This window comes from Rhyacophila brunnea, unplaced genomic scaffold, assembly GCF_057557595.1.
Source record: "Rhyacophila brunnea isolate RB1 unplaced genomic scaffold, BYU_Rbru_1.0 scaffold_1, whole genome shotgun sequence".
NCBI classification, from domain to species: Eukaryota; Metazoa; Arthropoda; class Insecta; order Trichoptera; family Rhyacophilidae; genus Rhyacophila; species Rhyacophila brunnea.
The window spans coordinates 63,743,134-63,765,317 of record NW_028232751.1 but is presented as its reverse complement, the minus strand read 5'-3'; the positions used below and the strand labels follow the sequence as shown (position 1 = coordinate 63,765,317).

General features: G+C 31.4%; 2 protein-coding genes across 2 annotated transcripts; both read right to left on the bottom strand.

The window, feature by feature from the left end:
- Positions 1-5,904: 5,904 nt before the first annotated feature.
- LOC147080087 (uncharacterized) lies at positions 5,905-7,669 on the bottom strand. The gene is made up of 2 exons (XM_085958947.1): positions 7,249-7,669; positions 5,905-6,887 (listed from the first exon to the last, which is right to left on the bottom strand). Exons 1-2 carry the CDS (start codon positions 7,663-7,665, stop codon positions 6,138-6,140), a joined length of 1,167 nt encoding a protein of 388 aa, XP_085815073.1. The 5' UTR covers positions 7,666-7,669; the 3' UTR covers positions 5,905-6,137.
- Positions 7,670-11,878: 4,209 nt separating this feature from the next.
- Positions 11,879-20,346, bottom strand: LOC147080086 (BTB/POZ domain-containing protein 8-like). Its single transcript, XM_085946437.1, has 6 exons — positions 20,316-20,346; positions 18,784-19,107; positions 18,555-18,696; positions 18,220-18,285; positions 17,395-17,572; positions 11,879-12,076 (listed from the first exon to the last, which is right to left on the bottom strand). Exons 2-6 carry the CDS (start codon positions 19,097-19,099, stop codon positions 11,879-11,881), a joined length of 900 nt encoding a protein of 299 aa, XP_085802563.1. The 5' UTR covers positions 19,100-19,107; positions 20,316-20,346.
- Between the last annotated feature and the right edge of the window lie 1,838 nt (positions 20,347-22,184).

The window sequence follows — 22,184 nt, the reverse complement described above, 5'->3', positions numbered from 1 at the left end:
TTAGATATCTATCTCCGATTCGCAGCATGGTTTTCGACTTAGGCGGTCCACAGTAACAAATCTTATAGTGTATAATAATTGTATTTCAAATTCTATGGATAAGTCAATTCAAGTTTATTCTGTGTACACAGATATTTCCAAGGCATTTGATCGTGTTGATCACGATATTTTATTACAAAAGCTTTGTACATTTGGCGCGTCATATAGTATAATGTGTTTTTTTGCTTCTTATTTGAAAAATCGCCGTCAATTTGTTGATTACCATGGGAATGAATAGCGGATTTTTAGAACAAAATCTGGTGTTCCTCAAGGTTCAAATCTTGGCCCAATTTTGTTTTTAATATTTTTTGATGATAATTATTGTCAAAGTTATAACCAATTCTTCTTGTTTGCTATTCGCAGATGATCTTAAACTTTTTCGAACTATTGAAACCCCACTATGCTGTGCGATCATGCAGTCTGACCTAGATGCTATCTCGCAATGGTCTATATTGAATAAACTTGAATTCGCTACCTCCAAATGTAATATTATTTCATTCAGTCGTTCAAGGCACACCTTATTATTCCCATACACATTGTCTGGTACAATAATGAGTAGGGTAACGGAGATAAAAGATTTGGGTGTATTGTATGATGCAAAGTTCACTTTCAATCAGCATATTCTTAACATCAGTACTAGATCTAGCAAAATGCTTGGTTTTGTTATAAGGGTTTCAAAATCATTCGAAAACGTCCGAGTGCTACGTACATTATACGTATCATTTGTGTTGAGTATTATTGAATATGCCAGCATAATTTGGAGTCCTAATAGGTCCATCCACATAATTAAGTTGGATCGAGTCCACAATAGATTTCTTAGATTTCTCTACTTAAGAACATACGGGTTCTTTCCTTATGATAATGACAATAAAATAAATTTCCCGACTCGTTTTCTTCTGGGTATGCTATCAATGAAATCCCTGTCTACCCGAAGAGTGATTGTTCTTTTAAAGCATTTCTTTTTACTTCTTCGTGGGTTCATTTACAATCCGCATATACTGGCAAATATTAATTTTCATGTTCCCACTAATATCACTCGTAGCTCCACAGACTTCAAGATACTTTGTCACAGGACAGATGTTATGTTGCATGATGCTGTGTATCGTGCAATTAGCTTATTTGATGGCACCATAAAGGTTGATTTGTTTTTTGTTAACTATATAATGTTTGTGGACGTATTAAATAGGTTAAATTTATAATTGTATATATTATCATATTTCTTTAATATTTACACATGCTCTCTTTGCCACTTTCTTGTTATATTAGTTGTTATTAAGATATTTTTATATATTTGTATTTATTATGTATTATGGCGCATTGGCCAATAGCGGTTATGCCGTAATACTCTTTTTATAAATAAATAAATAAATATCGTTGAGCGATCCAACGAAGTCATTCAGAAATACACACCTTCTGGAAGACATTGCCTATTTTATGAAACAGGTGAAAGACATCTCATTGCATTCATTAACCGTCATAATTGACGATACGAATCTAAAAGCGCTTCTTGTATTATTTAAATGCTGTCACAAAATTGCGTTTGAATGGGTACCTAATTACTCGAACACAGTACCTATCAAAACTTACACACGTTCAGTAAGTAACTTCGAAAGCAAAGCAGAATAAAAAACGAAAACAAAACGCGACCTTGGAACATGTGACATTTGTCGAGGACGCGATTGGCAGCGTTGTTATGACGTATGAATGAATACTCAGCGCTTAGATACACGATACACGTAAACAATCCAAGAATCCATATAATGCCCAATAATGCCAATTCTCTCCACCATGGCGCCACTTCCTGGGGAGATAAATGTTAAATTTAATTGGCTCAACTTTTAATATTACAACGTAATTAATAATGACGTAAAGTATATTAAAAAATTAAGAAAAATATGTTCATAAGATCACCGATCTTGCTTGATACATTTGTTCATTTTTATTTTTCGTATGTTTGTTAATTTTGTTTCAAGAAACTACTTGAACAATACAATAGCTCTGGCAGTATTGCGCTTATATGTATTTGGCCATTTTTTTTCTAGTTTGTCGCTTTGTCTTTGAAATAAAAAAATATATTTTATTTTTCCCATTGAAGTTAGATAGGTTTTGATCGATTAAAATATGTTTAAAGCTTTAATTTGATAATGAATTTATATGCCTCTCTCTCTATGGCTCTTAGTTATATGTATGACATGTTTTCCAGTGTTCAATTATTGGAAAGAACTTTTCTAAATTTGAATTAGAGAAAATTGAATCCCTTGCCAGATTGCTACACATAATATAATAGCTGGTACTGGTTGATTAAATCAAACGAGTTATTTATTAGAATTTTTATTTATTGCAAATTTAAATTCAGAAAAAACATAAGTATAAACAATTTAAGCAGATGATTAATCTGAACCAAAAAAAATAATACTTATGTACTTTTTTATCACAAAACTTTAATAAACAATTTAAATTCAAAAAAACATAAACAATTTAAACAAATGAATAATTTGTACTAAAAAAATAATACGTTTTATGTACTTATGCAGAAATTTTACAATGACTAACTACTTAGGCACTTTTACAAATCACAGGTAAGTTTCAAATATCACAATCAAAATTTAATCATAAACAATATTAACAAAGGAATAGTATAAACTATTTAAACTCAGTTCATAACCAAAACGAAAAATGTACTCTTCCAGGATCATTGACTCACAAACAAAAAAAAAACATAAGAGGCCATAAATCATGGAATGAAAAAGAAATGGCTAAAACTCATTTTTTACTGGTCACAACTACAGTATGTAAGAAAGAAGTCTTTGTGAATCGGATAATGTTAGAGTAAGCTATACATTAAATCATAGATCTTGCAAAAATGCAATGAATTTAGAATGAAAAGAATATAAAAAATAAGTGTTTAACATTACAAAATGGACTTGAGAGCGGCTTTCATTTTAATTATTGCAGACATTGTAATCTGTCAAAATATTGCTGAATAAAAAGGATGTTTATATAGCTGATCTAAGAATGCAAAATTTATTAAATACTCGTTTAAATATCATGATTTAGCATTCACAAGAATTAGTATTGTATATTACAAAATCAAATAATGTGACTCAGTACAAACTTTATAAAATAAAGTTACACTTAAAAAAATAAAGTCCAAAATTAAATTCAGAAAAAACATAAGTATATACAATTTAAGCACATGATTAATCTGAACCAAAAAAATAATACTTATGTACTTTTTTATCACAAAACTTTAATAAACAATTTAAATTCAAAAAAACATAAACAATTTAAACAAATGAATAATTTGTACTAAAAAAATAATACGTTTTATGTACTTATGCAGAAATTTTACAATGACTAACTACTTAGGCACTTTTACAAATCACAGGTAAGTTTCAAATATCACAATCAAAATTTAATCATAAACAATATTAACAAAGGAATAGTATAAACTATTTAAACTCAGTTCATAACCAAAACGAAAAATGTACTCTTCCAGGATCATTGACTCACAAACAAAAAAAAACATAAGAGGCCATAAATCATGGAATGAAAAAGAAATGGCTAGAACTCATTTTTTACTGGTCACAACTACAGTATGTAAGAAAGAAGTCTTTGTGAATCGGATAATATTAGAGTAAGCTATACATTAAATCATAGATCTTGCAAAAATACAATGAATTTAGAATGAAAAGAATATAAAAAAATAAGTGTTTAACATGGACTTGAGCGGCTTTCATTTTAATTATTGCAGACATTGTAATCTGTCAAAATATGGCTGAATAAAAAGGATGTTTATATAGCTGATCGAAGACTGCAAAATTTATTAAATACTCGTTTAAATATCATGACTTAGCATTCACAAGAAGTAGTATTGTATATTACAAAATCAAATAATGTGACTCAGTACAAACTTTATAAAATAAAGTTACACTTAAAAAAATAAAGTCCAAAACCGTATAACAATGAAAATCTGTATAATAATTCAAAAATAGATTTTTTTTCAATACATACAATAATATGTGCAAATGACACATTTGCAGCTGCACACAATCACAAAAAATACTGTAAATTCTCAGTTCATCTTAGATATCCTAGATAGATTAGATTTCAGTTCATCTTGGTTAAAATTACATAACATGACTCTGTGCAAATATAATACACTAAAGATGCACTTAAAAAATGAAGTTAACAATCGTGTAACAATGAAAATCTCAGAAAATTTGTAAATTTGGATATGTATAATAATACAAAAATAGATTTTTTTTCAATAGGTATGTATCCAAATTAATTATCAAAAAATACTGTAAATTCTCAGTTCCATCTTAGATAATTATTTATGCCTACACTATTTTAATTCTGTCATGGAGTGGATTCTCGATATTACCTACTACACACAAAAACCCTTTTTTATTGGGAAAAGGATAGGTAAATTGTCAATTTTGCACATCTCAGGTGACTACAGAATTCTTTAATTTATAATAAATAGGCTAGCATTAAATATGAATAGTTATGTTAATATCACTGGAAAATAACCTTTTGATTGGTACCCAAAAAAACTTTTAGTAATTACAAATATATTTTTATCCATCTAATTAACCACATAACCACCATGTGGACTTAAAAGAGTCCTGCAAAGGCAAATTCTATAATAAATTTTACAGAGCTACGGATCACAATAAATACTATAAATTCTCAGTTCCATCTTAGATAATTATTTATGCCTACACTATTCTAATTCTGTCATGGAGTCGATTCTCGATATTACCTACTAAACACAAAAATCTTTTTTAGTGGGAAAATGATAGGTAAATCAATTTTGCACATCTCAGGTGACTAGAGAATACTTTACTTTATAATAAATAGACCAGCATTAAATATAAAAAGTTACATTAATATCACTGGAAATACCACGTTTTGATTGTACCCAAAACAGTTTTAATAATTACAAATTTATTTTTATCAAACTAACAAACCACATAACCACCATGTGGAATAATCCTGCAAAGGCAAATGCTATAATAGATTCTATAATTCATTTTACAGTCGATCCCTGAAAGAATGCCATTAAATTGAACAATAATCACTCAGCAGGATTCGAATCTACATTTATTGATAATCATTTCTAGGAATGGCAGCTTCTTTAGTGAACATTTGAAGTAATAAATATAATTCAATAATAAGATTAATCGACCAGCTATCACCAACTAACTCTTAGAAGAATGTCAGCATATCGCCTCACAAAATACTCTAGCAACATAGCCTAACAATAAATTGTAGGATAATGTCATGCATGTTTGAACCATATTTGTATAAAATTATAGCTTACTCCTACGAAATATAAGAAATACTAAGCTACAGACCTTTTAATAAAAAAAAACTCTAACGAATAAGCACTTTTGCGATACAATTTGAAAAGAATTGATTATTTTTTTAAACTATTGCTGATGTGACCAAGTTATAAATAAGTATATAAATTCAGTGCAAAAGTTCTTTTAAAATACACTGATATTGCCATAGATAATAATACAGAGAGATGAAAATTACATAATTAAAATTATAATGAGGTCATTTTAATAATCAGTCTATGGAACTTTACGTCTCTTTTCTCAAAGACAGTATTAATTATTAATGGAAAGTTTATATTGTACTGTTAAGTCAGATGGCAGTACAAGTTACAGTTAAGTGCAGGTGGAATATTTTCGAAAATTGATTCATTGTAAATATGACACTTGAAGTATTACAAAGTCTGCAAAAAAACATTGATACTTAACTAAAAAAAAAACAATAAATAATAAAAAAAAAAGAAAAATATAAATCATTATCATCGCGGCCAGTTGAAGCACGGCGATTAAATAGCTAGAAATTAATTTCACTTGGAAATATGTAGGAATTCTTAGTAAATAAAGTATGTAAAAAATAAACTGAAAAGAAATACTTGAGAGATGAGATAAGATATTATACATACTTGGAATAACACTTATTATGTAGGTATCTATCAAATAAACATAAAAATATAAAAAAGAAATTTTCAAACAGATGATCGATTCCAAATAAACAAAAGCTGGGTCAGTCAGGTTTATGACAGAAGCACCAGTTTAATACTTCTTTTCATGAGGTGATTTTTGAACCACTTTTGCAGAACAGCTTTGTATTGAGTGCTGAAATCCCGATGTCCCAGGTCGTACACCAACATCACTATCTGTAATATTCAGCGTTTCGATTCCGTTACATAAATTCAGAATAATTTCTTCATAATTTGGCGAATTGTCTTGATGTGATTGTGCCACACCAACATTACTATCTGTAATATGCAGCGTTTCAATTCCACTACATAAATTCAAAATAATTTCGTCATAATTAGGTGGATTGCGCTGATATGATTTTGCCTTTCTAACAATTGGCACTGGAATTCTAGATTTTCTATTCAATTTGACAATTTTCGGTGCTTTAGTAAGACTCAGGGCTGACGCTGTTGTTGCATTCTTTGACGCCTTTCCAACAATTGGCACTGGAATTCTAGATTTTTTATTCAATTTGACAATTTGCGGTGCTTTAGTACGACTCAGGGCTGACGCGGCTGTTGCGACCTTTGAGAGACTCTTTACTGCGGTCGTTGTAACCACCTTTCCCAATGATTTAGTATTCTTTACCTGTGCTGTAAACACGGTTTTTTTATATATGAAAGATTCATTTCGGTAAATAACTGTTGTCTTCGGAGCATGTTTAGTTTTAGTTTGAGACCTACGTTTTTTCTTCAAACGGTCATCTTTTTTCTTTGCGTTGCAGATATCCACGGCATTAACGATAATATCAGTTTCTTCTCGTACTGTCATGGTCTTTTTTCTCTGCAAACAAGGAAAAATAATATAGTTAACACAGTACATAGCCATCGTAAATATTCTAAATGAAAAAGAAAACTTCTTGTTTTTGTAAGTTGCAAAATTGGCACAACAATTCGGTGTCGATATTGGCCGCCTCACGAAGAGGTCCATAACAGATATTTTTTACGAGAAATGGATGTCAGTAATTTATATCAACCTATCAGGTCCATTCTCTGGGTACACATTAAATACACAATTAAAAAAGACATGTATTATTTCAAGCGCCCACGACGGCCGAGCGGTAATATGTCAGCCTATAATGTGTTATGGGTCCTGGGTTCGAATTTTGGGTCTGGTGAAAAAAAGGAAAATAATATAAACTTACATTGCGCACAAGCCTAAAGTCCGTATATGCCCGTACTGCAGAAAGTAAATCGGCGATATGCTGTTTCACTGATGGTTTCAGTATCTTTGCTTCCACCACCCATTGTGGCCGCTGCTTGTTCAGGAGTACACTCTTGATTAAGACTTTTTCGCATATCACTGATAATTCGCTATTTAGATTAATCCACATTTTATGCATCCGGTCATCGGTTAGATCATCCAATTTATCGTATGCTCTGATTGCATCTTTTACACTGGCTCGTTCTGCTCCCAGCAAAAGACAATTGATAACAATAGACGACAGATGCTTAACTGTGTCCTCCTTTAATTTTAAAAATGCATTCGAGCAGAGGACAGCATTTAAATTAGATGCAATGTATTTAATGAATTGTTTGACAACTGAAAACGTCGCCACCATTTCACTGACGTTTTTATTATTCAGTATCGTTGCGAACATCGCTAAGTTTTCCATGATGTTGTCTTTGTTCTGAAATGAAAATACATTAGTTTAAATTAAATTATTGAAAATTAATATAAAACACAAATTCTACTCTGGATGGAGCATTATATAGACAATACGAGAACTACCATAACCTATTGACTGAAACTACTGACACAATAATACACAAAATAAAAATATAATACCTCTTTCGCTAGCGAACAAAATCTCATTCAAGAAAGTGAGAGAGTGCATATTATTGTGTATAAGTAATAATTTTCCCGTAAACAGATTCAACGGAAGATACCATAATTGTGGCTATAATAATTTCGATAGAGTCGCAGCGGTCAGTAAAGTGTCAATTACATTGAGCTTCTTTACGAGCTGTTTGTTGGCGACACTGGGCGACTTTACAGGCAGATTATAAATTCGCCAACAAACAGCTCGTAAAGTAGCTCAATGTAATTGAAGCTTAAATAATATTTTAGCATGTAGCATTTTAGCGTTTTTGACGAGATCACCGCGCACGCGCAGCTGATGCATACTAATATGTTGGAATTATTATCCAGTATTCAGATTTAGTCATCGTCGAGATGTTGGCCAAGTGGTAAGTACTGTGTAATATGAGGCGTCGAGTTACAAAACCCGCTCTACAGACTTTTTTGAGTTTTGAGTAAATGACGAAAAACTGTTTTGGGCATATCATGACGATTTAAGTGTAATTTTAGATATTATATTTCTTCCGTTACATACGGAAAAGTATAATAAAATGTCAAATCCAATGTATAAGCTGTATTTATTCAAATAAATGCATTTTAATTATCCCAAGAGCGGTCTTTGTCAGTCTCTACCTGACAGGCGGAATTTTTTTAAAAAGAGCGGAGTTTGTCGCACAATGGTACATTGTCGACAGGAGATGATAGTTTAGTAGCGGTCCGTATTTATTTTAATTATGTAATATATTTTCAAATTTACTTTGTCTAGAAAATATTTTGTAGCCATTCTTACCTAATGGTAGCTGTATATTTTTCGCATTGTACCTACATATTTAGCTGTTATATTGGTATGTAATATTTTTTAAAAATAGTGGTATTTACTTGTCTTGAAAATATTTTTTTTAGATTTAAAAAAATAGTTATTTAGTTGAATAGTGCCTACTTTTTACTATGTCAAATTGCCTTTGTACAACTTTCTAATTTTAATATGTTAATGTCATGTACTTATTTTTATTCTATAATAAACAAAAAAAAACCATTATCAAAAAATGTTACTTTTTCTGGAGACAATTAGTTATTACCTACATACCATGCAAATTATTTGTTTAATAGGTAACTAATCTTTTATAATTATATAAGTACCCTAATAATTCCTAATAATTTTAATATTAATGACCATATTTTGAATCAGAAAGATATTTTTAAACCCTTAGGCCCTCCTCCCACGGCGCAACTGAAATCTGACAGAACTGGTTTGTGAAGGATCTCATAAACTGGCCAATGTGATGCTTCGCACACGGCGCTACTGAAACTCAGTTGAAATAATAATCACATAACCTCAAACTGCCAAACTGGACTATCAGCTGTGTTGTACAAAACACGCGCGCTTATTAGGTTATTTTAATTTAAGTTAATATTTAACAAACAATGTCTTGGAGCGGGTCAAGCGACGAGGAGACTTTGGTTTTGTATCAATACAACAGATACAGGAGTCAAAATAAAAGAAAATATTGGATTCATCCTTATATAGAAAGGAACATAAACTGCAGACTATTTGTTGCTGCAAAGGAACTGAAAGAAACCGATTCCAAATTTCTGGCTTTCTATAGAATGTCCAAGGAAAGCTACCTCGAGCTTGTTAGGATCATCACTCCTGCTATTCAAAAAGAAAATACAAACATGCTCGCTTCGCTCATCTTGTACTTTTGAGTTTTGACGTCTCTGGTTGTTTCCGTTTTTACGATATGACGCTAGCGGCTTTACGAAGTGCTACCAATTTTGGTAAGAAAATATGATTTTTCACCGAAATCTAATGATGTTGGTACCACTGTTTTACGGTGACTGGAAACTTCAGAGACCGCGCGACTAGCATGTCGCATCTCTTCGCGACCGTTTTGAAGCTGAGAGATTCCGGTCTCGCCGTCAGCGAGCCGCCATTGAAATACATTAGCTAGATACTGGCTGGAATTTTTGTTTCAGTTCCGACGGACATAAGTTGCGCCGTGGGAGGATGGCCTTAAGGTAATTATAAGATAATTTGAAATAACAATAACATATTTTTTAATAATATCAATAGCATAAATAAAAAAACCCAGCGGACCTAAATACCGGCGTTTACCTAACTAATCCCTGTATTACCTGTGTCCCCAAATTCCATGTCTGTGGGAAACCCACCATTACCTACCAACCTATTTATTAAATGTAAAAATAAAATGATAATATTTTTAAGCTATATTATTCATAATCTACTTAGGTATATTAGATATTTTATAGCATTTAATTCAGAAACCAGATCCGATAAACAAAAGTCGCGATGTATGAGCTTACTTATTTTCCCACATAAATATTTATTACATATTTTCTGTTGTTCCTGCTACTTTTTATATACAAATAATAGTAAACGTGGAATTTCTGAAATTTATTGCAAAAACGTATTACAAAAGTAACGGTATTTCTACAAGATAGCACAGCATTGTTAACTATGTGTCGTTATTACAACTAAGCTAATCTACAAATTATTAAACATATTTGAATTAAAATTCATTATCGTTCATACGAATGATACAATTTTATGATGAAAAAAATTGTCCCGTGGAGATAATGATAAGGAATGTCATTTTTTATCAAGGGAGATGAAAAATATACCTAACGTAATATAACCTACTAAATCTATCATTTGTATAGTACAAATTATCAAACAAAAAGCATTTCTCCGACAGAAAATAGTTTTCCTTTAATTATATTTTTGACACAAACCAAATATTGATAAAAACGTGTGAGAACCTTATGATATTTTATTATATCACACAGAATATTAAATATAAATGACAACAAAAAATACACGTAAAACTAGAAAATAATATGAGCCACCACTGGGTTATTCATGACAATACAGCAAAATATAGTCAATTTTTAAATACGTTTCCAAGCAGCTGAATTTTTCAAACGCTTCCTTGATTGTTCTTGTTGAGAATCCGTTACACTAACTATTGAAACATTCATTATTAAAAGTAAAAAATAGTAAAATAATTGAAGCAAAATTATGACGCGCACGAGAAAACGGTTTGACGGTCTGTATGGAGATTAAAGGATTCGTGAAGAGTCATTATTTAAATCGCGGCGTCTGATTGGCCGGTTACGCAGAGAGGTTTTACCAGAAGAAATTTATTTTAAGAGCGGGTTTAGTCAGTCTCCTCGATATTTATTTTGATTTTTTGAAGAAACAGAGAGGGATTTAAAACTCTCACCTAGAACAGAAGATAGGTCTTACGAAAGAGCTCCTGCGTACATTCATAATTATTTTTTTTGAAAAATCGCCCAGAGCGGGTTTTGTAACTCTACGCCTCATATGATGTATTGTATGACAAAGTAACAGCTCTGTATTTTTTTTTAATAATTGTATGTAATATTATATAATATACATAACAAAGATTAGTTGAATGAAATTGATTATCGAATTAATATAATGTCACTGCCACTGCTAGGTAGATACTAAATTAATGAGTTACTTTTTTTAAATAACTTTTGTATAAATGTCATATTTCAAAACTTCAATACGAAAGATTATTAAAATTAAAAGCTAAATGATATGATTTTATATCACCAACAAGCCACATTTGACTTACATTAATACATCTAAACAAGCATACTTGGTATTTTATATAACATATAGATAGATATTACTATAATCGCGTGGCAGCAGAATTCCGCACGTGCCATAGGTTTGCCACCGCTGCATCAGTGCAAACACGCCATAGTAGGTTACTTGTGATAATTGTGAATAAGATTTTTTTCAACACAAATTTAATTTAAAACCATTAATATGGGGGAAAAAAAGAAATGTAATCGTTTACAAATTAATTAGTTTAGAGGTTAAAACCATAGAGATAGGTACATTGTGTAACTACTCCAGTACAAATATATTATCACGGTAATATAAGAAAAAATCAAATTCCATTATTCTAATATACATTCTTTTAACTCACCAGTTCTGGATGGTAATCTTTGAAAACCATCTCAACTACATTATTTGGTAATTCGAATTGCGCAATACCGCTTTTGAATATTTCAATATATTTTCTGACCCATTTCAAAACTGTGCTGAACATATCATTTTCTGTAGAGTGCGTTAATCTTAAGCACTCTAGCCCTGACACTTTGCAGGTGGAACAAGGCTGAAAAGAAAAACATGACAAATGTGTAGTATCACATCACAAAGAAAGGCTGACACATGAATAAAATTTATAATATTTTTGTTGCTCTGTTGTAAAATTTTACAATAAATAATTCACGGACGCAACAACTTTACTATATTATTATTTTAACAATAAAATTACTGTCAATACCAAGGTGACTGTTATATCATCGAGCTATAAAAATCATCTAAGCTTCTGTTGGTAATGTGAAGCGGGTGTTGTGGCACAGCTATAAATGTGAAATAGTGCAGATCGCAGACTGCAGTGTAACTCTGCATTTCCAAAATTTTAACAATATGGTGAAAAACAATTATTGATAATTGGTATTGTGTAGTTGTTGGACAAAGTGATCCTAATAATTAATAAAAATGTGAAATTAGTATGTGACGAGTTGTTATATATTAAAATATTTAAAAAAATTAACACTGCGAATAATAATATATATGGTACACAGCTACGATGCTACGAGTCTATAATGCGTTTATTTGACGACAGTGTTGCACTTTTATAAATCGCTTGCAGGTACACGCTTAGCAAATATCGTAATAAATACATAAAACAGACATACACAAACGTAATGCGTTACAAATACCTGAATTTTAAACAAAAAGTGATCATCTACATCTCGCAAGCGAAACAATAATAAAGACAGATAGGTACCTATCCCATTATATTCGTCTTGGCAAATTGGCAAAAAAGAAACAGCATAATGCATAATTGCACAAAATAATTTCACCCACGAACATGCGCATGCATAAACGACTATTATATTATCACACTTGTTTTACATGAATTCTACATCATAAAAATTGCATTCGCATTCGCATATTCATCATGTAAATATGTATATCGATTCTGTTTATAAACAACGGGGTATATATATATATATATATACATCCCGCTATCATTACTGCGTCATCTAATAGGACACTTTCATTCAATCTTGCGTCCAACTGTAATACGGCGTCCGGTATACGGACGCAGAATTGAATTCATGTAATTTTACGTTATCTCATCTCCCAACCGCTCATAGAGTCTAAAAACGAAAATAGCCCAGACGCAGTTTTGTTACCTCATAGGAACAAAATATGTATTTGTAGTTTGCAGTTTTGTCGCTGACGGCGCTACTAGCCATGATTGTATATTTGTGCACGTATCTTTTGTTTACAATGTGTCGCGTGTCGTACGTCCTACGATTGGCAACGCTGTATTCCAGATTTATAATGTCAGCACGGGTAATGCAAAAATAATATTTATTTATTCATTGCTCATTCCTATGATGTGACCTTCGGATAGTCGCGATGTATGGTAAATTAGGTAGGTATGTATTATTATTTTATCGCATTACCGTTATTGTTTCGGATACTGTTTTGGAGTTTTAGTAACCTACTTAGCATTAAATTTTTGTATAGTATCATAAATATCTTTATTTTTATTGTTGGTAGGGAAAGATACTTTATTGAGCTTAGCAATTTTTTGCAAGAGTTTATTACCAGCTATTTTATTGATACTCGTATGTTTTTATCAATCATCTTAACTTTATTTTGGTACTTATAGGTAATTCTTGTATTTTTGTTTTTTGTTAAACTATTTTTCATTATATATTGGGTTACTTTTTTCTTATACATAATTGTGTTTTTGCCAAAAACCTAACTTTATTTAGGCATTGTTTTTGTTATTTTTTTAATTATTAAATTATGTAACTATTTTGAAGTACATATTGGGTGCCTATTATTTTTATCCACTAATGTTTCTGCTAACTACCAACCTAACTTTATTTAGGAATAGTTATTTTCTATTATTAATTTGTATGATTATTTTAAAGTACAGATCGGGTAGGTACCTTTTTTTCCTATCCACTATTGTATAATTTTATCAATTACCTTAACTATATTAAGGTATTATGTACCAATAAAATGAAAATACTTTTTATGTGTGTCACGACACCCAATTATTATTGAATACTACGTTATTTTCAATGTATAAAAGATAAATAATATTTCATTATAAAAACCTTTTTTATTAATTGTTTCGGTACTGTTCGGTTATACGGAATACAGCGGAAAACACATTTTGAAAATAGCCGAGAAACTGGATTATTTGTTAGGTTAATCTAACCAAACCTAACCAAACCTAACCTAAACTAACCCAACCTAACCTAAACTAACCCAAACTAACAAATAATCCAGTATATCGGGTATTCTAAAAATGCGTTTTCCGCTGTATTCCGTATAACCGAACAGTACCATTGTTTCGTTACATTTTATGCTTTTCCTTTAAGATAAGGTAGTGACATAGCTAAGGGTTTTGCCGTCAAGGACGGTCCTTGAGTTTGCCGCCCTCTAATTTCCTTTTAAAAATGATATTTAAGGAAATGTTTAAAATACGAAGATACACGTTTTTACAATTGAATGGGTTATTACAAGACAATAATATGCCACAAAAACATTGTTTTGAGATATGAGCATTTTTATATTATCATAGCCGTTTTGCTGTGTTCATTTGTGTGTACTATTATTAATCTACACATCACAAGGAAAAACATAATATGATTTATCCATTGGCTATTAAAATATGAATGTATAAAAAAAAAATTGTGGCTTATGACTATTTTTCTTTCACCCAGCATCGGTTAGACCCTGGACAATGATGATGACATTGTATAAACTAAATAAATATCTAGTTTTTTTGTGTTTATTCAAATGTAGGTACCTATACAGGTATTATGCTATTAATTTTATATTAAACACTCTGCTTATACAATTAATGAATCCGCAAAATATAGTTTCACTTATCAGAGTAAAGGGAATCAGAGAATTTTGAAACTTAATTACCACCTACCAGTGGCAAAGGATGGAGATAGGCTGTTAAGATCAGCTATAAATAGTGCACATAAAATTTTGTCAGTCATACGTATTTGTTTTCATTAAAATAAGACTACAATTTACACACGGTATTTTTTAGCTTTTAAAATGTAATTAGACCCTGCGAAACCAATCCATAATAAATAACAGTCAAAAGATATTCATCTATCTATAAAATATCTAAATTTATGCAATTAAATCAAATGTAACTTTAGACATGTTATGGATGTTTAGGATGTTTATTGAATTTAAAAAAATGAACCAACAATATTTGTAATAATATGTAATCCAACGAAAACTAATAAGTATGAATGAAAAAGTGTGTAAAATTTTGTAGTATCGCCCAAAGTATACCAAAACTATTATGGTTTGGTTTAGGCAGGGCTTAATTGATTTTTTAAAACAAACCAGCACCCTCTGTAAATTGTAGTCTTACTTCAATAAAAACAAATACCTATGACTAACAAAAAACTATTTATGGCGGATCTTAAAAGCCCACGTCCACCCTTCGCTACTGCCACCTACTATATAGAAGATATCAAGATCTCCGATACTTAAAAATAAGTATTCCAGCAAAGACGGAAGAAAATTGAGGCGGGAGAATGAAAAGACAAAGGTTGGAAAATACCCAACATTACATATATCAATCATATCACGAAACATAATAATATAAATACGAGTACAATTCCAATTTTTCTATTCTAAATAATAGTCTCCAAAATACTCATAATTACGCACGAACGCTTTCACATTCAATAACAACGTACCTAACTATAAAACAAAAACGTAAAGAAATAGTGGCAACGTTGCAAGACGTCCGATTGTTGGGATAATCTAACGAAATATAAAAGTTGGACGCACTAGACGCTACCCACTATAACGAAATATATGCAGGACGCCTTAATGTATTAATATGAAAGGAGTTCCGATAAGCGGGTTATTAAAAGGTGGTTTTTTGTTTTTGTATATTTTTAAATAAACGTTTTTCAAAAATTTAAATACCTCACGGTTGTCAGATGCATGACAAAAAGAATATACTTTATTTAAATTTACGAAAAATCAAGTCTTTCTGATGGACGCTATACTGTGGGGTCTGTAAAAGGACGCACCAATGATAGCTGGATTTATATATATATATATATACACGACATCTAGAAAAAATTTATGAATCTAATGGAAAACCACTCATCTGCTAAATAAATAATTGGATAGAGACCAACAAGTTGATCGTTCCAACAATTACTACTCGTAAGTCATTTGAGTAGATCATGATAATCTGTTAAAAAAAGTGATTAGGTTGTCAGATTTAAAAATCTTAACGACCCATGTGCGCCAAGGTCATAGGTACGTAGGTCAAAATAGAGATTTTATGGTATTTTCATTCCATAAATTCATGGACATTCCTTAAACGTTGAAGATAATCTATTTATATAATTTTGAAGCCTTATTATCCTTTATATTTACATAAAATAGTATTATTTTAAAACTCTCAATATAATGTTTTAGAATATAGTCAAACACATTTATAAAACCATTACTAAAATTGTTGTTAACATTATAATATAGTAAAATATTTACGATAATTTTTTTTATTTATAATCTCTGCGATCTCAAATTTGACAAGAATTAGACATTTTCTTATTCAAAAATTGGGCACGATTAACACATTTGAAGATAATTCTTAAGACACTGATTATAAGCCATGGCTTTGACCATTCAAACGTGATAAAATATCCTACGAATAACGATTGTTTTATAATACTTATTGACCTAATAATAAGGTAAGTACTATTTTTTTTTTAAATACGCTATTTTTATTGGCATTTCCCAGTGCTAAGCTTCAACATACATTGTAGCCATAAATTGTCAAACGATAACTGAAGTAGGAAGTAAGATCATGTTACCGCGCGTGTATGAACAAGTACCAAACCGAAAGAAAAAAAAACGGTGTGTACTTGGGTACTCGGTTGGTCGTAACGGAACAAAAACAAAACCTGTGATAACCTAGATTCTTCGACTAGCTCTTAATTATCTTGTCAAATTACACACTCAAGAAAAAGGACCTCTTATTGGAACACCGTTGGTTTATTTCTATACACTTTAACTTATATTCAAATATAAAATTCTAATCTAAAACATTAGATCGAGAGGTTTAAAAGAATATCTACTATTTTATGTAGTAAAAATACTTTAAGCAGTCATCAAATATTAAGGGATAATAAGGCTTCAAAATTATATAACAAGATTATCAACGACGTTTAAGGAATGTCCACGCTTATGCTCTGAAAATAACATAAAATCTCAATTAAGACCTACGTGGGGCATGTGGGCACTTAAGAAAAATGTATTGTTTCGCAGAAGGATCACTCAGCTATGAGTACCATATCAAATATTTTGTGCTCGCAACAAATATGATAGTATGAAAACACTTACCTCATGGAAATAATGGCAATATCTTCTGGCCAGGGCATCATCCAAAGAAGCGGATATCCCATCGGAGCGCAGCTTTGCTGCTAGGTCAGCCAAATCCTCCAGGTTAACACATTTTGGCACTTCGATGGTTCCCGCATACAGGTGGCATATAGCAAAATGGACGGTCCTAAACATGTATCTGAAAAGAAAACCGAAGAACACGATTAAAAAAAACAATATTTTATAGAAATGACTACCCCTAGGGCAGTGATGGTGTATCAACAAATATATTCATAATAGTTGGGTGGCGAATATTAGGGGAAAAAATATAAATTAGGAACATTATGTACATACTTATGTTATTATGTTATCACATTGATACTGAAGACACGACATTGAGCCTAACTCAGTGACGTATTAGATATATCTACCTCAAGAGAATCTCAATCAGGCCTGCCTGTTCTTCAAACCAACCAAATTCCGGCATCTTGTAAGGCCGTTAAATACCATTCACATAAAGTATATGATAAAACTACGTGATGCTGGCATAACATGGGAAAATGCAATAGGACTGGAGAGCGACAGGGATTATTGGAGGTGCTGTGTGGCATTCATATGCTCAAACTAAGGAATGGACATGAACTAAGAAAAAGTTATTTGCATCAACATCCAAAGTAGAACATGACCGCCTGCCGAAAGGAATATTAGTTCATTTGGCTTAGAGTAACACTACAAATTTAACCGTTATTTTAAAATTATTAAAAATGCCAAGCATTAAAGAAAAAATAAAAAAAATAATGTAAATATGAATATGGAAACAAACATAAATTAAAAAAGAAATCATACCCGTCGAGAGCTATAACCTCTTCATACTTGCATTCACCGCTTAACACTCTTGCAAAATAGTGGCACCTGGAAAAGAATTGTTTAATAATTATTATCAAAACCAAAAAATTCTTAGAAACACCAAAAGATAGACATTTTTCATTCATTTTAAGATTCAAAAAGAAACTCTTTGAAAATGCAACCTACATTGTATTTATTTGTAGGATACCATAAAAGTAAACCAATACAATATGAAATCTGAGTAGCAACTAACGAAATTGTCACTCACAAGAAGTTGTAAATAAACAACTTTGTAAAGTAAACTCATTTCATAATTTATTTTAAGTCATTCATACCTTGAAATGAGAACATTTTTATGGGCTTTGATTTGCATCTCCTCGTCTGTAAGTATAGTAAGATCCCAGCATATCTCTTTTAGGAAGATTGTCAGCAAGTCCACGGCGAAGGAACTCCCCGGTGTATAATTTGTAAAAGGGACTGAAAATTGTATTCAATAATTTATTAATAGAAGTTTGGCATGTATTCATTTGAATCAGATTCATATTAGTTTGAAAATATTCTTACCTATAGGTTGTGTCTGAGGTACTACTTCATCATCGATTTCAAAGCTCACAGGTGTGCTCTTCTTTAGCTGAGTGGTTAATGTTGGGAAGATTCTGAGAACACTAGATAAGTTGTAAATTACCACCGATGTATCCAAAATTATATTATTTGGTGAATTTGTCATGTGCAAAGTCGGAGCGGATTCGGTCATTTTTTGAGAACCTATTCTCGCAAATCTCTCATCAAATGCTATGAAATACGATTCATATTTTTTTTTTTTATCTTTTCTATCTGATAGTTTTGGTTTCTGTAATTCTTCCTTGTTTTCACTCGACATTATAAATTCTGAAACAAAACAAGAAGCCAAATTTTAAACCAATTTAAGTAATATAAACCAGGAATTGGTTATTGATAATTATGTATTTTAAAACTTTAAAAGAATGTCAAAATTTTAAGTTTGTGCAGCTTTGTAGTTGGCCTTTTCATATTAGGATCATTATAGTTTGGATTCGATGTTCCATAGCTCTGGACGTAAATAAACCACATTAATAAGCTCCAATACCCTGTCGTTTCTCCATTTATTCACTGTACGTAGTGTGAATTGACGATTAGTAATAACACCATAATAATATTAATAACGACACAGCGAAAAATTACAACAACGTATTGTCGAATCGGCTGTCACAAATGTTTTTCTTATTGCTAGGGGTGAGGTCAAACAGAGACGCACAAATGGAGTAGAGCGAGAATGAAATAGATTTATCTAGCAATTATTGCTTTATTTTTTAATTGAGTTCGATATTCGATATATCGACCAACCGTGCTGCCAGAAAGCAAAGACAATAGATGGTAAGTTTCGGCAACGTAGACTACTATTTTCGTATTTTGGGGAACTTTTAACAGCAACACAATTGCCGTCAAAAGTTGTTTGTTTACGAGCCCCTTTATGTCACGTTAAAACACAATTATTTAGACAGATAAACGAATAAATATGCGATTAATCTATGCACTTTGTGATGAAATACATTTTCAATGCGATGCGATGTCAGTTTATAATATGCTCACACAATGATATCAGAAATTATGTTTGCGATTAATCAATGGTATCATGTTTTCCAATTAAACACACAAATTCATGACAAGGTCGCTTGTATCTCATGAAAAATGACGATGTTTTAAATGGAATGAAAGCACTTTCAACGAAACTTTTAAAAATTGCCTCACAACAGACATAACCTCAAACCGAATGATTTGAATATAGGTACCCAACTCAATGAAAATCTACACACATAAACAGATAAATTAGCCAACTGTAATACGTTTAGTCTCACGGAATGTAGATACAAGCTAAGAGTTGTGTATTTAATTGGACAAGACACCAATCTGAGAGTAAAGTTAAATTCGATGAAGTGAAACAAAATCTACAAATTACTGATTTTCGGCAATGTTCAAACACTAGAGTCGACTAATGTCACGTTAAAACACAATTATTTAGACAAATAAACGAATAAATATGCAATTAATCTAATCATCTACGTTTTATGAATTAATACCTGTCAAAAAACGTCAACGCGAATGGAATCGGACACTTTAGTTTGTCATATTATTATTAAAATACTGACATTAGTCTATGATACTGACCATAGACTTGGTAATAATAATTATATGAATGTACCTATTTGTATTATAATCCAGATTCTGGATTAAGAGTAATTTTAATTCACAAAGGCGTTATTTATAAAAGTTACATAATATTATGGGATGATAATATTTAAATTTAATAAATACTACAGATCATCTTGTCTATGGCCTTTATCATAATACGATACATAACCTAAAAATGTGACGTTTACGAAGTAAAAATGTAGTCACGATAATTTTAGCAAGCTTTCTTCGGTAATTATGCCGCAGATGCCGTCATGAGCTCCGGGATATACTTTCATAATTGCTCATATTTTTATACGCCATTTTTTATATAAGTAGATAATGAAATGTATAGATTAATTCACCTATTACAATTTCCATGATTACAATAGAGATGGTGCTATAAAACAGTATTTTGGCAATCTCACTTATGCTATGATTGCAAATCAATGCGATGATCGAACAACTCAAATCATTGTCATTTGAATGTAGATTCGGTTGCGATGATCGCATAAGTAAAATGACAGCATTAGATCTTTATAAGTAATACAAATGACAAAAAAATTAGCTTCTTCAGTCACTGTCCACACTTATGGATAACTTTCTTGAGATTTCATCGCTGCGGTCATATGAATGTTAGTCGGCTCTCAGTCGCCTCGTGTGCCGCACAGCCATAAATCAAACTTTCAGAGAATCGCGATCCAATGTTGCTTGTGGAGACCGCACACATCTACCTAGCGACAGTCGAAACGTATAAACGGAATGCCCAATTCATAGGGTTTTGTATGAAATCTGGCGCCTTCGACTCGGAGCCCGAGAAGCATGCTAAAACAGTCTTGTACATAGTCTATTATGCGATTGATGATTTTGCACCCTTCATCAATGTTTGCCATATTCTCAACAGTGAGATGTGTTATTTACTCCCGGGAGGCAGCATGAGCATAGGTAGAATGACATTTTGTTGGCTACACACAACATCTATTAGTCTCAGTGTCCAAGGCGTCAGGGATCTGATATGACTGACCTAGGATAGAGAGGTGTTGTACTGCAAGTTGGTCGCCAACCTTTGATAGAAGACAGTCTGACAAAACATCAGTCACTTCTTTAGATAAAATATTTCTAAGGCTGATGCCATAACAACTCAATGTGTATTCTTGGAGGTCTTCAAGTCTTGCAGGCTTTTTTTCTCGTGTTACATTAGCCAATGGTTATGCAGAATACAATAACATAATATCTTATTTCTTACTATAGTAGCGATGGTGCTATAAAAACAGTATTTTGGCAATCTGACTTATGCGATGATTGCAAATCAAGTAGGCGATGATCGAACAAGTCTAATCATTGTCGTTTGAACGTACATTCGGTTACGATGATCGCATAAGTAAAATGACAGCATTAGATCTTTATAAATTTTAAATACAAATGACAAAAAAAATACAAATTTATTACATTTGCAATAACGATTCACGTACATACACATACATCATCGTTCATCCTTGGAAACCACACAAATCCAAAACATTGTTTTTTCCCGGACACGTTAAAAAAAAGTTCCTGGTATTTAGAAAGTTTACAAATTGTCCCATTGTGTGAATAAAATTTAGTCAGCATTAATTATTGTGGATTAATTTGCTAGTTTTAGAAGACATCGATGGATTATTCAAATTTAAATTATTATTTATTTTACATATCGACGTGCCCTAGAAAAACCATTATAAGTCTGAAAATAGCGTATTAAGTTTTATTAGCTTTTTATAATATCATATTTTTTGTGCATG

Coding starts and splice junctions, on each gene's coding strand:
- LOC147080087 (XM_085958947.1), bottom strand. CDS start 7,665: ATGGTGGCGACGTTTTCAGTTGTCAAACAATTCATTAAATACATTGCA. Junction 6,888..7,248: donor ACTTTAGGCTTGTGCGCAAT/GTAAGTTTATAT, acceptor CCTTGTTTGCAG/AGAAAAAAGACCATGACAGT.
- LOC147080086 (XM_085946437.1), bottom strand. CDS start 19,099: ATGTCGAGTGAAAACAAGGAAGAATTACAGAAACCAAAACTATCAGAT. Junction 18,697..18,783: donor ACCTCAGACACAACCTATAG/GTAAGAATATTT, acceptor TACAATTTTCAG/TCCCTTTTACAAATTATACA. Junction 17,573..18,219: donor GAGGTTATAGCTCTCGACGG/GTATGATTTCTT, acceptor TTTTCTTTTCAG/ATACATGTTTAGGACCGTCC.